This window comes from Copadichromis virginalis, linkage group LG9, assembly GCF_057382275.1.
Source record: "Copadichromis virginalis isolate Kocher_CV1m ecotype Utaka linkage group LG9, C_Virginalis_male_GT1.1, whole genome shotgun sequence".
In the NCBI taxonomy this organism is placed as follows: domain Eukaryota; kingdom Metazoa; phylum Chordata; class Actinopteri; order Cichliformes; family Cichlidae; genus Copadichromis; species Copadichromis virginalis.
Window position 1 is genome coordinate 29,612,685 of NC_140626.1, and position 16,682 is coordinate 29,629,366.

Here is a 16,682-nt window from a genome sequence, read left to right on the forward strand (position 1 = left end):
GATTTGCTAAAAAAAAAAAAAGCGGCTTAAAAGCAACAGAGCGAGCGGGCAGATAATGAGGCTGACTGTGGAAATGATAGCATTAGGATAGGAGTAGAAGACATAAATGAAAAAAATATGAGTAAAATGGTTTAAAACATTGATAAAATAAATAATTCAGACAATGACAAACATGATTTCACTATTGTGAACTCTGAATCTAAAACTGATATAACCAATGTCTGAAATGATGATAAAAAGGAAATATGTCTCAAAATTGAGTCTGCATTTAAAGATTTTTGACATTTTCCTAGTATGTTTGTGCACCATAAAGCAACACAACTCCTTAAGACTTCACTTTCTCTCTCTCACACACATACACACAAAAAACGGATTAAGTGAGGCTAAAAGCAGTCATCCACTTCAAATAAAATGGGGATGGAGGCAAGAGAGAAATAAGGAACAGAGCTGAGCAATAGAAACATCACCGAGCTGAAGCTCCAACATATCTGGGGTCAAACAATATGGCAGAGTGGATGCTTTATTCACTCTGGGTCAACTGAACACAAAGTGTGTCGTGTGTTCTATAAACACACAGAAAGGTGCTATAGAGATACAATAAAATAAAAGAGAAAAAACACGAGATTTCACAGCAGCATGCACAAAAACTATAGAAAGTGTGACTCCTTCCATAGAGGAATATAGATGACAGCAGTGATATTTTATTTTCCACCTCTCTCATTCATCTGAGGTATGGGGTTTATTTTCTTCATGATATTCAGTGAGCAACATTTCAATGATGCAGATGACTGAATCCGCTGAAATGGTATAATTTGGTGAGAAAACTTTTATTTTCTGCAAGTTCACCCGTCCTTGCAAAACGATTGCTGGCATGAAAGCAAAACCCATGATGGGATAGGTGTGAAATTACGACCTAGCTTGACAGCTCTGACAGCTTGTTTGACATAAAACAATGAGGCAAAAACCTGTATTTGAAATTGCCAAAATATTGCCTTCTCGTTGATTTTCTTTTTTTTTTTCCATCTTGTTTTTGGACTGACTGAACACTTGGTCATTATTGGTTACTGTTACAAGTATTAAAGGTACACAGTAAGTGAACCAATAAATAGTCCTCAATAAATAGTCCTTTACCCTACAATGGCATTTATTTCAACAGAATGAACATAGATTGGATTACATTTATTTGTTTCTAATATTGACTGACATATATACAAACATACAATTCTGCAAGGTTCAGGCTTTTTTGACAAATGGCATTTTAAGACTGTAAAATCAGTGAAGTGATTCAGGGGGATACAGAAAAGGTACAAAATGTACGCTTGGGAAAAGCAAACACTATCACGCATGAATTCACATGTTACTTATTGATGTAATGAAAACACAAGAATATACTCACACACATCTTCAAGAGGGATAAGATAACACTAACATGTGAAATGACTCATGAAGATGTGCCTTGCAACTTTTTCTTAATTCGCCGTGCTTTCTTTTTATTGCCGTCATTTTACCAAGATTAGCATTGGACTTGAGTCATGATCGAGCATCTGTCTGTCTGATAGCAAAGCCAATGTTTATAATATGAAAGTGCATGCACACACACAGAAGCACAAACATGCGCATATAACTATTGTAAGCGTGGTAAGTAGAGTCTAAGGAATCACTTTTTACCCTGCAGTGGAAAGAAGAAGGAGAAAAGATTGATAGGAACAAGGAGAGGGACAGAGAAGTGATTTGCTACTTTAATAGACACAAAGGACAACAGGAGGGAGAACAACTGTGTGTTTACACTGAAAGAACTGGAGAAAACACTTGGTGCTTTGTTCTGGATGGATGTCTATACCTCCCAGCCCATCAGACCTGCAGAGCTGTGATGGAGTGATGGAGAGAGAGATGATGAGAGTAATGGATGCATGACAGATGAGTTTCTGCATTCAGTCGGAGGCCCTCGGATGAATCTGTGTTATTTTATCATAACTTAGTGAAAAAAACAGAACTGACTCTGCAGAGCGAAAGCGAGGAAGGCAAGTTTATGATGAGAACAGGAGCATTTCCCTGAATGAAAACAAACAAACAAACAAACAAAGAAACAAAAAAATTATAATGGCATAGCCAAACACCTATTTTTATAGGGCAAATAGAACAGTTTTTCCTCCCAGTAAATAACTATTGTGGGGGTTCTTAACAATGGCTACTATCAGTGATGTGTCATCAACAAATATGTTTTGCTTTATTTGACAAGAGATGATTCATGGAGCATGGATGCTTTTTCAAAAGCATCCAGCTGCACACATTCCGGTGGTTACTGAGCAGCCCCACTGGTACTTTTAAGGGGTTATGGGCATTACATCGGCTCTGAAAAGGTGCTACACTGAGCTTTACAGCACCAAATCTATAAGCTGTAGCTGTCTGCTGCCACATGGGGTTGAATTAAAAACATGTGGGACATGGAAATATAGACTACACTTGAAGCATCAAGCTCTGGCCTGTCGTACAGAAGACAAATTAAAAGGGACGTCTTTGTAGTGGAGTGAAACTAGTGAGAAAAACACCTAAAGCTATCTAGAGCAGCTATTCTGATTTTTGTCACGTGCATTTCTTTGAACTTCTCTTCCTCTTTAGTTCCCTTTCCCAAATTTTCAATCAGTCAAAATCCAATCAAAAGCACATCAATCTGATGTCTCTGTAGCATATGTGTTGGCTGAATTCACATAATCTTTCTATCTGTATAGCTCAGTGTTATGCAAAACAAACACAGATGCAGAATGATTGATTTGCCTTTATTTAAGCACTTTGTTGGTTAAAAAAAAAAGAGTTTTAAATACCACTAATTCACTTTCTCGCTCAGATTCAGATTCAATCAGCTGAAGGAAGAAATCACAATCCTGTCATAGATCCGCCACTGGACATCCAAGCACTAATAGATGCGGAGAAACTGTGTTTAAGGTCATAACTGTAGTGTGTTCTCATAAATTATGGTTAGACTTAAAACCAAAAAAATTCCTCTGTTTTTTTAAATACTCCTTTGTCCGGTTAGTTCTGCTTTATGCTTGGAAAGTCTTTGGCAACATACCAGTGAGTCAGTACCTTTTAATTAGCATGGCAAATAGATATTAGATTAAGTATAATATTGTTAATATTGGTTTCTGTGTGCATATGTGTGGGTGTGAGCGCTTCAGTGGGTGTCTAAGTGCTTTTTATTTCAGTAAGAGCTCTTCCAGTGGGATGTATCATGACAGGACTGGAATCCGCAGGTGCTTTTGGAGCAGGTAAATACAGATATGAATGCATGACTAAATGTGATCAAAAACAAAAAACTATTGCGTTTGAAAGTAATACAGCAACCATAACAAAGATCCATGATCTTCTTTTTTTTTCATTTCTCATGTAAATCTTTCTCACAGATTCAGCCACACACTGCATCTTAGTAGCTCACTGGTCATTGCAGAACCCCATTCGTTTGCTTTTCTGAAGCAACTCAGCTAAAAGGTCAAGATGCCTCTCCTGCACGAGAGGCACAACTTGCTGACCTTAACATCAACAGTCCCATGAAGAGTACTGTGGAAAGATACCGATGGCTGCTTGACATTTTTGCCCAGAGTTAATAAAAATAATAATTAAATACAAGAAAAATTAAATCTTATTATTAGTGTCTTAGAAGGAGAGTTAAAAATAATTACATAGTGAAACTGGACTATAGACTGAGCCTAACACACAGCTATCCAGGTGAGATTTTGCCTGCAGCCAAACATTTATAGAAACTTCTTATAAATGATTTAAGCACAAATTAACATAAAAATAAGTGACTCGGCTCTTGTCTGTGAAAAGTATACTGTTTGTTTTTTAAGATTCATAGTAACACGTATTAAGGTAAAGATTAGCACTATAATAAGCTTTTGTAAATTGACATTTAATTTTGTATCAGTGCACTGTTTCTACCAGAGTACCATTAGGCCTGTTGGCTATGATTAGGCTGTGTTCTCCTCAAGTAAAAGCCAGAGAAGAGGTGAAGTGAAGTGAGGCATGGGGAGGAGAGAAGATATACAGTAATTTCGCTGGTGTGACATTTTCCCATAATCCCTCCCAAATGCCACTAGTGTCAGGAGGCAGAGCAGCAGAGAGGTGGTGGAGCGGAGCCATATCCCATCCTAACACATTCCCTACCCTATAGATGAATTTGTACGTTTCTGTTCATGTGCACTCATGTATAAGGTTTGATGAATTTCAGTTAAAAAGTGTTAGTGGCAGTAATTAGCATTAAAAATAAAGCAATTAATGAATCAAAAGTCCATGACAGATTCATTACTGACTGGACATTGCACATACTTATAGTGAGAAAATGTCCTGCAACCACAACCTTACTTTATATTTTGGTTTCCCTCTCCCTGACAGCCAAATATCAGCTGAAGTTTAGCCTTAACCTCTTATGCGTAAGACATTTTTTGCCAATGTCTAAATGCTTAAGTATAGAATTTTGCATTAGTGCCTCTAGGTGTAAGTATGCAATGGGCAACTCATCTACATTAATAGCCTGTCTCGCTTTGGTCATCCTTTTGTCTCCCAGGCCTCAGATACAGGATGAAGCTCATTGTAGCAGGGAAGAAGGCAGATACACGGGGTTGTTATTATCCCAAGGTCACACACACACACACACACACACACACACACACACACACACACACACACACACACACAGAGAGAGGCCACCTCAGAAAAGGGAAAATAACTACAATGGGCAATTTACCCAGAACAGGCAGGGATGACGGCCAGGACACACACACACACACACACACACACACACACACACACACACACACACACGTTCACATGTGCATATTGTGAACACAGACACACACACACACAGCTGTGCCTCAGAGCCAAGGTTCTGGCAATGCATCATTACCCTCCCTTGGAGGTGATTCCATATCCCAGCATGCATTTCTCATGTGGAGAGGAAATTACCCCTGGGCCGTGCTGAGAGCCAATAGAGTGTGTCCTCTGTCGGTTTCTCTCTCTTTCTTTCTCTTTGGTTAAGTCCCCTTCTCACCCTGTAACTGTGCTCTCCCACCCTTACCGTCCACCCTCCCTTGCTTTCTCTCCAAGCCACCCAGTTACCACGACATCCTTTCATCTTTCTCTATCTTTCTCTCATTAACACTTTTTCCCCGTCTTCTTTCATTTTCTATGCCTCGAGAAGAATACAGATTAATAAGAAAGCATGCAAATGTATTGATGGCTTCTCTTCTTTCTGTCCTTCCCTTATTTTCAGTCAAGCAGCTTTTCATGGTGACATTAAGCATTCAAACTGACAATCAATTATGTCCCAAAAGTGGTAAACAGACAGAAATACAATCAGCTAACGAATAAAGTCTGAATAACTCTGGTGAAAATAACTAATAGTTACATCCTACAGACAAGCGTTTATTTTTTCATCTAATTTAAAAAGATATGTCATGTAAAATGATCATGACCAATGTCAAATCAAGCACTGTTCTTCTATAAAACCTCAAACTACTGAGCAATGATGTCATCTGCATCTTTTATAATAATCTGAAAGTGAAAAAGCAGAAAAGAGATGTATGGACAGCTCAAAAACATTATGCATCCAGCCACAGCTGTTGCAAACAGAGGCATTAAAGCTGTGTAGGAGAACGCCAAAAGCAAAAGTATAGAGCCTATCAGTGCATTTGTGGTTCTGTTGCATCAGTGCTGAAAACAGCCGTCCAATTTAGCAAACAAGAAAAAAAAGACACAAACCAAATGCTAAAAGCAGTAACAGTTCTTTACCTAATTTACTGAAAAAGGAGAACACTGTATCAGAATCAGAATGTCTGTCACACACACAAACATGCACAGGTATCTCATCTCTATAGTTATACTGTACATAAACCATATGTGGGTACATAGATCCAAACAATACACTTGCATAAACTATGGTTACAAGAAGGGGATACAGGCACTTTATTCCCTTTCTTTTCCTCATAAATAAACATTTGTGCTCAACAAGAGCCATCACTGCATAATTACACCCTCCACTGCAGCTTCTCAACGCATACAGACACCCATAAACTCATACAATGATGTTCCAGCATTGTCATGCGAGGGTAGTTCACTTTCTTTTTGTTTTTTGGAAACTGTTTTGTTTCTCTCTCCGCTTCCTCTAGAGAGGAATGGTCCGCCTCAGGGCGGCGTCTAGGAGTTGGACGTTTTCCCTCCCACCTGATCTGCATCTCTTCATGGAGCGTGCAGTATATATGTAATTAATGCATGTAATTGGGTCATTGCCAGATTGTCTTCACATCTTTGGTGGTAATCGGGCTCACCTACTACACGTAATTTCTTCCCAATCTCCATTTCAGGCCGGCTGTTTTTTAACGCTCCTTCTCCCCATCTTCACCTCATCCACACAGGGGACCTCATCCAATCTCATCATCAACTGTCTCAACTACTCTGCTTCACCATCATCGGAGTCTGGACTATCTCAGGTCTATATCCTACCTTCATTTGGAATTATGCTCTTCTAAATTCAACTTGTATTTTGGATGTTCACATTTTAGGCACTCTCCTTATTGAAATAAAGTGTTGAGTGTGATACTACTGACAATAAATAGTCACAGTCAATCACTTTGGAAACGTTCTGCAACTTAAGTTTATGTTAGAGGCAGTCGCTCCTAAAAAGAGCCACTGAGGTATTTTTAAAGTTAAGTTACTTTAACTTCAAATAACGTTGGATATGGATTTTTTAAATTATATTTTTGGCATGTTAGTTATTTCAAATTTACAGATTAACACAAATATACACATTTGAATAATCCGTTATTTAAAAAGAAAAATGTCAAAGCCAACTAGAATTTATATCTAAAGTAAGACGTTATTGGACTTTTACTACTAGATTTACTATTTACATTAGATGTGCAACATCAAAAGAGCTTATTGGCTGCCTTGAAATGTAAGCAAAACTACAACACTAAAGGAAAAAAAAACATGTATCACATGAAATAATTAAAATAGTCTTTAACAAACTTTAACATCAAATATTACTAATGCTGCAGCCATCACTGCTGCGTGAATACGTTTGGAGGAGAAAATGTAAATGAGGCGAGTCTGATTTAAATGACGAGAGTCTGATTTATCTTGAAGTCTTGTGTCTATGTTTCAGGCTCAGTGTGCGATTAGATAAGTCGAGCATTTCCCCACAGCTGAAACAATGGTGTAGTCTTGTTTTTGATCAAAATGGTCCAACTATTTTCTTTCTTCCTTCCTGTCAATCCTCATAACTGCAGCGCAGTGAATTCCCATTGCATAATCTAACTTACCCTTTATGTTGTTTCTCACCCTATTACATGCTTTCCTAAGCCCCAAGTTTGAGAACAAAAACCACTGGTGCCTAACTCCCATCTTCCCCAAGTTAATGTTTCTCTCTCTCTTCCTGTATGCCCAACATCGTTCCCTCCCTCTGTCTTCTTCTCCTTCAATCTCTCAAGGTACAGTATAGCTTATTCCCTAAACAAATGCAGATGCCATGCTTTCTTCACTCACTTAAGAGTCTCCAAATCCCCTTCATTTGTTAAAAATGTTCCCCTTCATTATTGCCTTTCGCTCCTCTTTCTTCTCTTTGTTTATTGGTTATGCAAGTCTGCACTCAACATTTCTCATCATCTCACTCCCTACACTGTTTTTAATATTCATTTTAAGAAAGAAACCCAGTGGGGGTGACAATCGCTTTACACGCAGAACGCTTAGAGGGAAACGCACAAACTTTCTGAGACGCTGCCTTAGACAAAACAATAATGGGAGACACTGTATCTATATTTTGCCCTTGCCTTCTCTGCACTTTTCCTATTATTCTTATATTTATTCTCCCCATGCATGTTGATCACCTAAAGACCAACCTTAACTTTTCCTCATTTCCCTCGTCTTTCTGCATTTCCCTCCTTTTCTCTTTGTGTCTATTTTCTTCCCTTCCTCCTGTTTCTCCAGCTTTATTTTGCACTGCTCCCTTTAGCTTTCTCATCAGTAATTCCTTCTTCCCTCCTTCCTTCCACCCCTCATCTATCTTGTCTCCTTGTCTTCCTCCCACCTCTCTGTACTGCTATCCATTGACAGATATTGAGTTTTCCCTTCATGTTGCTGTCACCACCTCTTGCTTATCATGCTCACTCTTTTGCAGCTATAATAGCAGTATGTCACTGGCTACCATGTATGCACACACACATTATACAGTGACATACACACATTAATAAATAAGATATGCTAATTGATTATATAAAAAAACATAGTCTTTCGTTTCGTGTGTACACACATGTACACACACACACACACACACACACACACACACATTAAAACATGCACACATAACCTCTGCCCTCACTCGCAGTGTTCTTTGTGTCTAATAGCTGCTAACTCATTTAGCACTTCATGTTAGCTCAACTAGATCCAATTACAGCAAGAGAGAGAGTGGAGTTTGAGTAGGAGGCCATTTAACCTCCTGACAAAGAGAAATCTAACACACTTCAATTCAACAATATTAAGCACAGTAAGATAACTGCATAAAAAATACAGCTAGAAATTAGGCATTTAAAGACACCTTTAACTAGGGATGGGTATCGTTTAGGTTTTATCCGATACCGGTGCCAAATCGGTACTTTTGAAACGGTGCTGGTGCTTAAACGGTGCTCGAACCGGTGCTTAAAGAATGGAGAACACAAACTTTGTCAAAAAACCTCTCATGTTCAGCTGGGTTTTTTTGTAAAAAGATAACAATGTTAGCCTTTTCTGCAGCTATGTGGCATATATGGCATCACTCTTGGCTGGAAGCAGTGCTTAAACAATGGAAAAAACACAAACTTTGTCCAAAAACCTCTCATGTTCAGCTGTTTCCCACTTTTTCTTTGGTCATTTTAGCCTTTTTGGCCAGGGTGAAGGGAGTATCTGCCATCAAACAAGAGGACAGCCGCATGTAGCTATGATGATGTTTGCTAGTTCACCTTACATGCATTAATGTAATAACGTGGTTAGCCTACTCAACGTAAATTACACACGAACAACATTAAGCTACTCATGCAGAGAAGAACGGCTGCTGCTGCATCATCATCCGTCATCATTTCTGCTACACTGGCAGGGCTAGGGGCCAGGACTCTCCTCTTCCGGTTTTTGGGGGATGTTGCTCCGGGTCCGATAACTGGCAACCCACCCGACGTGCTCGGTGTGAGGTCTCGCAGCAAGCTATCAAATACGGCGCATTTCTCGGCTTTTAAAAAAAAACGCTATGCGTCGCCAGCTGTTTAATCGGATTCTTGGTGTTACCTCCTTAGACAGTATCACAGTATCAGCTTAAAGCACTTGTTGCAGGCTGCTGAGTTTGCATATTTTGCTGTGAAGTACAGCCATACTTTTGACCGCTTCGCCTTGGACATTTTTAATCTGTAGCTCTGCTCTAACAGAACGTACGTACCTGGCCCCGCCTACTATCCTCGGAAACGTAAAATGATTGGCTAGAAGTGTATCACAGCTCAGGAAAAAAAAAGCACCGAAATAAAGCACCGAAATGTGCGCTGCTTTTCGGTCTGGTTACTACCGTTTATGTCAGAACCGGTGCCACAATGGCACCGGACACCGGTACCCATCCCTACCTTTAACTGTGCATAAAGTTAAAAATAGTAATGATGTAACATAATAGTAATAAATCACTATGCAATCTGCAGGCAGCATTCACCACAAAGGCTCAGATTTGTGAAAAAGATCTTTAGTGTTGAATTCAACCAGTGTACAAAATGCTTGCAATTCTACCATTTCTTGTTACTTTGCTGGAGGAAAAAAAGTGCAAATGGGGGAAAAATGAGATTTCTGTCTGGATCTGTGCACAGAAATCCATGAAGCCTGAGGCAATAATGGAAGCAAAATGATCTTGACTGTGCATACAAGCAAGTGTGGCAATAACACTAGAGGGCCAACAATAAACACTTTCATTGCAAGTGCATAAAGAGAACAATGTGCGTATGCCTGAGTGTGTTTGTATGTGAAATGTAAGCGCTAAACCTACTCCTACATTGGCTTGGTTTTCGTATTATGAGTATTACAAAACAATCAACTTTTAAAAGTTCTAAAAAGTCCTCTGCTACATATCCACTTACACCCCCTCTCCCTCCATGCACACACACACACACACACACACACACACACACACACACACACACACACACACTTATGTATAGAAATACATTTCAGCTTACATTACAGCATTACAACTTAATATATTAAAACCAGTTATACAACGGATTAGCTAATTTAGCCTTTTAGGTATGCAATGCCTCTTTTCATCATCAAGTACTAGATTTAGGATGTGAAAATGCAATCGCTCACATTTTCTTATCTTACTGACCTATATTCACTTCTGGCTCTCCAGTATCTCTTTGAACCTTCTGGAAACATATTTCTGTCTACTCTTACAACTATTTTGTTATGTTATGTTGTTGCTGTGTGAAGATTATGCCTTAATAAAACATATACCTCGCTCAGAATTGATACTACTTTGCTAAAGAAGAAGTGTTTATGAACAACAAAGTCCAGAGTGCAAAGAAAAAGACAATAATCGTTCCTTTTGTGAAGTAAACAGATACGATATTCTAGTGTAAGTCAGAAGTGCTGTGTTTATTTTATAATAACAAAACTCACCAGATATGAGCTTTCACTTGATTGGGTACATTGGCTGTTGTGAAATATGAAGACTGTCTTGAGTCAGTCAGTCTAACTATATCATCAAAAGTAGACACATCCTACAGTAAGACTGCAGGATTTTGTGACGGACTTTACCTTCATCAGACTGTGCACATGCTAATCATTTCCCCCCTCTTTTTTTACTTTCATTGTCACTGTTCTTAATAATCTCCCACTCTCTCTGTTCACTGTGTTCTTTCTCCCTTTCAGTGACTGACAGCTGCTGCTGAGACTTGATCCACCCGCCTCAGTCCCTCTTGCTCTGTAATTAAAGGAATTATACATCAAGAGTCCTGTGAAATATGTATAAAAAAAAGACGGGGAATGAGCTTTGCTTAATTGCAAAGACAAGAGGATGGAAGTGATCACAGCCCAGTAGGATGCTTTTATGCACAGCATGACACTATGGGAGGTGAAAAAAAAAGTCTCAAGCAACTGGTGTGTGACTGGAGTAAAACAGTGTCTTATTAGATCGTTTTTCCTCGTACATATGAGGTAGCTGCACTGGACAAAAAAACAGAAGTTTAATTTGGCAAAAACTTTTTGTATATTTATGAGAGATTTTCCTGTCAAATTAAAGAATAATTGCTGTTTACCTTCATTTTTCAAAGTCTAGAGTGTGGACAAACCAGATATGCAAAATCTTTCTTCAGTGTTTTGGTATCTGAAGTGCCTTCAAATTTTTACACTGGTACCTGAGACAACACACTTACTTCAACATGCCTGTTCTTAACTTTGAGACATTTTCAGCGTAAATGCATTTTCGGGCATAAAGACCTGTTTTTAGAGAGCTTTAGAAAAAAACCTGATGGTCATGGCTGAGTTGAGTGTGTGACTGTTACTAAAGGTTTTTCTTAACCACAAGATCATGAAATCTACCTGTTTGTGCAGAAAAGCTTTGACTGTGAGTTTATAAGAACACTGCAATTTTAAGCTTTTTAAAGCAACTCAAAAGCACCGTTGTGATTTCACTGAAAGTAATAATTTGAAACCTTCGGAAACATGATTGGAGTTATGAATATATGATGAGCGTTGGCAATTCAAACTGAGGTCAGTCATAAGATGTCCCTTGATTGGAGCTTGTAATCAGATGACAGATCACAAAGTTTGAATAATGGCATGATCAGTGGCTGACTATATTAATCTGTGTCTAGAGCTAGGTGTTATTAACATTTTTGTAAAGTTAGGACAAAGTCTTGAGCAGTCAGTATAACATCCTCTGAAGTGACTCATGTGATGTGTACGTGTGTCTAGGCATTGTATTTTTTATTATGTTGAACATACAAGATGTGATCCAATAAACCCCTAAAAAAATACATGTATACACAGATACTCATGCACACAACACACACTCTACAACTCTCTTTTCATCCTACCTTGGATCTTTTTGAATAGAGTCAATAGAAGGTGAACGCTGCAGGCTGCCTTCGGGCGGCAGAGCTGGTCCTGACTTGCTGTAGGGTGATTCCACCACTGAAGGGCAGTACTGCAGGGTACGGTAGGGGTCAGCCACATAGGGATCTGAACCATATACATCTCCGCTACCACCACTCGAGGTGTAGCCTGGCCCCACTGTGGCATAGCTGTTGGTCCCGCCGCGGTTGTAGTTTCCTGTTCCTGTGCTGTGACTTCCAGTGCGCTGCAAAGGGGCGGAGTCGACACCAGGGGAGGAGGGTGCTATGGCAGGAAAGTAGGGACAGAGGACATAACTTAGGTCACGGACCTGATCATGGATACGCATGGTCAGGTCTACAGAGGAGAGCGAATGAGGGAAGAGGAGGAGAGAAGGGCAAGGACACGAGCACAGGAGAGGAAGGACAGAAAAGCAAACACAGCGATGAACAGTCATTTGGAAAAAACTCCATATAGGTAAAAAAAAAAAAACATTGGCCTTATTCCCATGATTAAAAGAGAGAGATTATAATCTAGTAAGATACAATTAAACACATGAAATACTATATCATAAATCTATTGACAATTTAACACAATTCTTGATAGCTGTACAGCAGAAATCACTGTAAATGCCTGTTTTTGTCAAAGCCCGTTCAATCCTACAGTGCCAACAGCACATTAAAAAATGGTTGTGGAGTAGTTCTGCCCCCATGTTTAAGACAGTGGCAAGGAAAAAAATACTTTTGACAATGAGAGACTACAATCATTGTTAGAGTTGTCACTGCAATGACACACTACTCCATCAGTCTGCAATAAAATATGTAAACTTTGCTCTAGTTCATGCGAGGGAAGGGATGAGTCCACACATTTTGAGAGATCATGGTGAGGTCACCCTGGTGATCAAAAAGGACTAAAAACATACATAAAATGTATAAATAAAACAACAACAAGGCATCTCTCTTTGGAGTGACTTTGAAATTGAATTGGGATTTGCTGGAGGGTGTAAGCAGCCTTCAGGGGCACAGTAGCTGTCTTCCCTCCGTGATGCACTGAAACAGTGGAGTGGTGATATATCAAGGTGTTAATGTGAGTCTGGGGGGCTCGTTTCTTTGGCTGTAAAAACACTGAGACAGACCGTGGAGGGGGGGGAATCCATCTTATCCATCATTAGGACAAAGGTATATGCAGACTGAAAACAGCACGTGAAAAACACCATAAACATCTTCTTCAAGGAGTAAGCAATAAATCACAGAGCCTTGTAATCGATATGCGGCCGTATGATTGGCTTAGGCTTTAACATAGGCCAATGAACCTCCAATCACAAACAGAATTAGCCTTTAAAACCTGCCTGGATGAGGCAGACTAAAACTCCCCATATAAGCAAATAGAATCCTATGCATTTCATATAAACAGATGACAAGGAGCGTTTACCAGCCAGAGCACAAATTAACAAAAGACTGGAGGTTGTGTGGAAGTGAGAGTGTGCTGAGGCTGAGTGTCTTATCGTTACGTGACCAACAAACCTGCTCTTTAGCACTGTCTCGAGTGCTGGCATTTGCCTGACCTTCACAACCCTCTTATCACTCTCTTTTTCACCTCCATCTCTCTCTCGCACACTCACACAAACACACACCCATGCATCTGATCTGCCCAACCTATTTTGTACACAAGGCTGACGAAACCAGTCCTTTAACGATCCTATTCCATATTCTTGAACTGAACTTCTTCAAACAATTCTGGAGAACTCTATGAGCGGCACAAGAAACCTTAGGGATGACGTAATCACTTTAGCATATTTTTTATCTCCTGGGTGACACAGACATGCATGAGCAGTTAAGTACAGACAAGTTTGTGTTTGGATGCCTGCACTCTTTAAAATGAATGTGCATGTAAGGAGCACTCCCGTGATCATCATCATTTAAAAATGAGAGAAAACAGAAGAAGGACTTTGGTTTGACTTTCCAGCTTTTTTTGTTTTTTGACTTAATATCGTTTCAGCTGCTCAGCTTGGATTTGTCAACTTCTGGTTACCACTCGTACTTTTTTTTTTGTATTTAGGCCACATAGCATGCATTATGGAGAATGGACAGCACCACCTTAACGAGTGCACACTGACTAAATCCTTTGCCCGCCCCAGCAGCAATTTTGTCAGTTACTGGCAATCCAACTAGGGAAGACAGGGCGATTGATCACAATCCTAGTGCGCACTGATGCCCCAAATTTGACAATCCAAAGAATTAGGCAGGAAAACAGTGGATGAGTCCAGGGGAAAGAAAAGGCTGCAGCTGAGAAAGCCACGTTTTAGAGAACAAAGTCAGTCAATACAGGAAAAAGAAAAGAAATGCGAGGCAATGGAGGGAGCACATACAACAGAGGGTATAGGAGGGTAATGAAGCAGCATTATTCCCATCAGAAGCAAATTCCAGACTTTTCTGTAGTCTTAAAATTGTGTCTGCGGTGTGTCTGTCTTTCTGTCTCATTAGTGTCCGGGTTTTAGACTAACACCACCAGTGTCAGTGTGCACTCACCGAGAGACTTGACAACCAGACAGGACAAACCTCAGAGCAAAAGAGGGGGTGGAAGAACAGTGAAAAGAAGGGAAAAATGTCATGTCAAATTATTTTTATAGCCTGTGCTGTGACCACTAAAAAGGAGTGTCCTTGGTTATAAGCTAAAAAAGTAAAGGAAAAAGGAACAAAATCAAGAATGATAAAGAGAGATGGTTGGGAACAAAGAACAGAAAGAATCCTCCCAAAATGTGCTGCCAAATCACTGTTTTAGCCGCTCCTTTTGTTTTCATACTCTGTTACAGTACTTTGTATTCTGCTTCCCCGTGCCTCTTTATGCAATTCATTTTCCTACTCACACAATCTTTCCTTCTACACTCTGCGGTCTCTTCTTAAACTACTCTAAGTAAATGGTATGCTACTGAATTTATGATTTGCTCAGTTAATGGTGTGGTCTGAGTGATGGATTGACCTCTGGGGCCAATACTGCCTGCCAAATCAGGATGTGGGTGCCTGATTTATGCATGTGTATTTTGTATTTGTACACCTGTGTTTCTTCTCGTGTTCCTTACTTTTGAGAGTAAAATGGGACTTTAGGCTGTTGAAGTAATTGCATTTTTGACCAAAAAATTAAGTATATAATTGAGTGTTAACGTTTATATATGGAATAAACACACAGTGTGAAAGGGTGTGTCTATCATGAGTTTGCTGAAGACCAGCAGAACACAACTTACAGGGTGTTTCATGAAATATTAAACAAATCACGAAACATGTGGTGTTGTGTATACCAGATACACACACACGTGCACTTTCCACTAACACGTCTCACACCTAACACTCTGGCAGCGTGAAATTGTGTTTGAGAGGAAATAAAAAGGCGGGTGTGTCTTTGTATTCCCTTGCATCTTCAAAGAGTAAACAAATTGCGGCTGTGCTCCTGCTGGCAGATTAGCGGAAAGGGAAACTCTATTAGTCATTTGACACAGTGATACCTCTGCAATTAGCCAGTCGGCTGAGGGGCCGCCTCGCTTGATTTTATTTTCTTGGGCTGCTGCAACTAGGAAAACCTGTCTGAATACACAAGAGATGGAGGAAAGGGGAAGGGGGAGAGGGAAAAACTAGGGGATAAAACCAGCACTTTAAGCTTTCCATATCCATCTAAACTTCTTATTCTTTCATCTCTGCTTCAGTGTCTTTCAACTGTACTCTGGTCACTATCGTGTTTCCTGCATCAATTCCTTGCCCTTTTCTCTTTCTTTGCTTTTTTCCGAATTCTCCAGCTCTATCACTCTCTGCCTTTACCTCCATCCCTCTTTTAGCTCGTGGATTTCTTCTGAAACCTCCCTTTTGATTTACCAACCTCTCCCTTTTACCGTAGCTTACTCCTTCTCTCATTCCATTTTTGTCAGTCGTCCTCTCCTCATCATCGTTTCATTTGATGCTTTGTGTTCCTCTTCTTCCCTAACAAGCGTCTGTCTTTCTCTTTCCTTCCCTCCCTTCACTGTCGTTCTAGTAGACTATGTGATCAGAGCTGAGGACATGTCCTTTCTCTCGACACGCTTCACTGCTCAGCACGATTACACAAAGCCCCATCAGTACAGTCTCTATCTCTCTCACATACACACACTCACACAGACATCGCCGTCATCACACACACATGGATTACTAAATGTGCCAGTGATTGACTTAGACTGAACATGCATGCCTGTAACGCATCTTTTTCTAATGCTTTAAGGTCATTTACCAACATGCGCACGCAACCTTGGCTTCAGCAGCCATGGAAGAAGCACATTTCCGAAGATAAATACACACACACTCACACGGACACAAACACGCACCCTGCTTGGATGTGAAGGAGAGTAAGGATTAGTTTCTCCCTCTGTTTATCCCTAGGAGAGCCTCCTGGCCAACACACAGCTCTTGATGTTCCTGAGCTCCTAAACACTGGAAGACCAACACCCCCCTACCCCTACACACACACACTCACAAGTGCTCTCCCTTGCACTTTCAGTATCAAGTATACAGCTTTTTATAGTGTTGAAGCTGTAGGATACTCGTTTCCATGACTAA

At 40.0% G+C, this 16,682-nt stretch overlaps 1 protein-coding gene across 1 annotated transcript in view; it reads right to left on the reverse strand.

Moving 5' to 3' along the window:
• Positions 1-16,682, reverse strand: part of ctnnd2a (catenin (cadherin-associated protein), delta 2a) — a 272,153-nt gene that overhangs the window by 99,115 nt on the left and 156,356 nt on the right. The window contains exon 12 of the mRNA XM_085468656.1: positions 12,090-12,390. Within this exon, the coding sequence (XP_085324782.1) occupies positions 12,090-12,390 (301 nt within the window). The remainder of the gene's footprint in view (positions 1-12,089; positions 12,391-16,682) is intronic.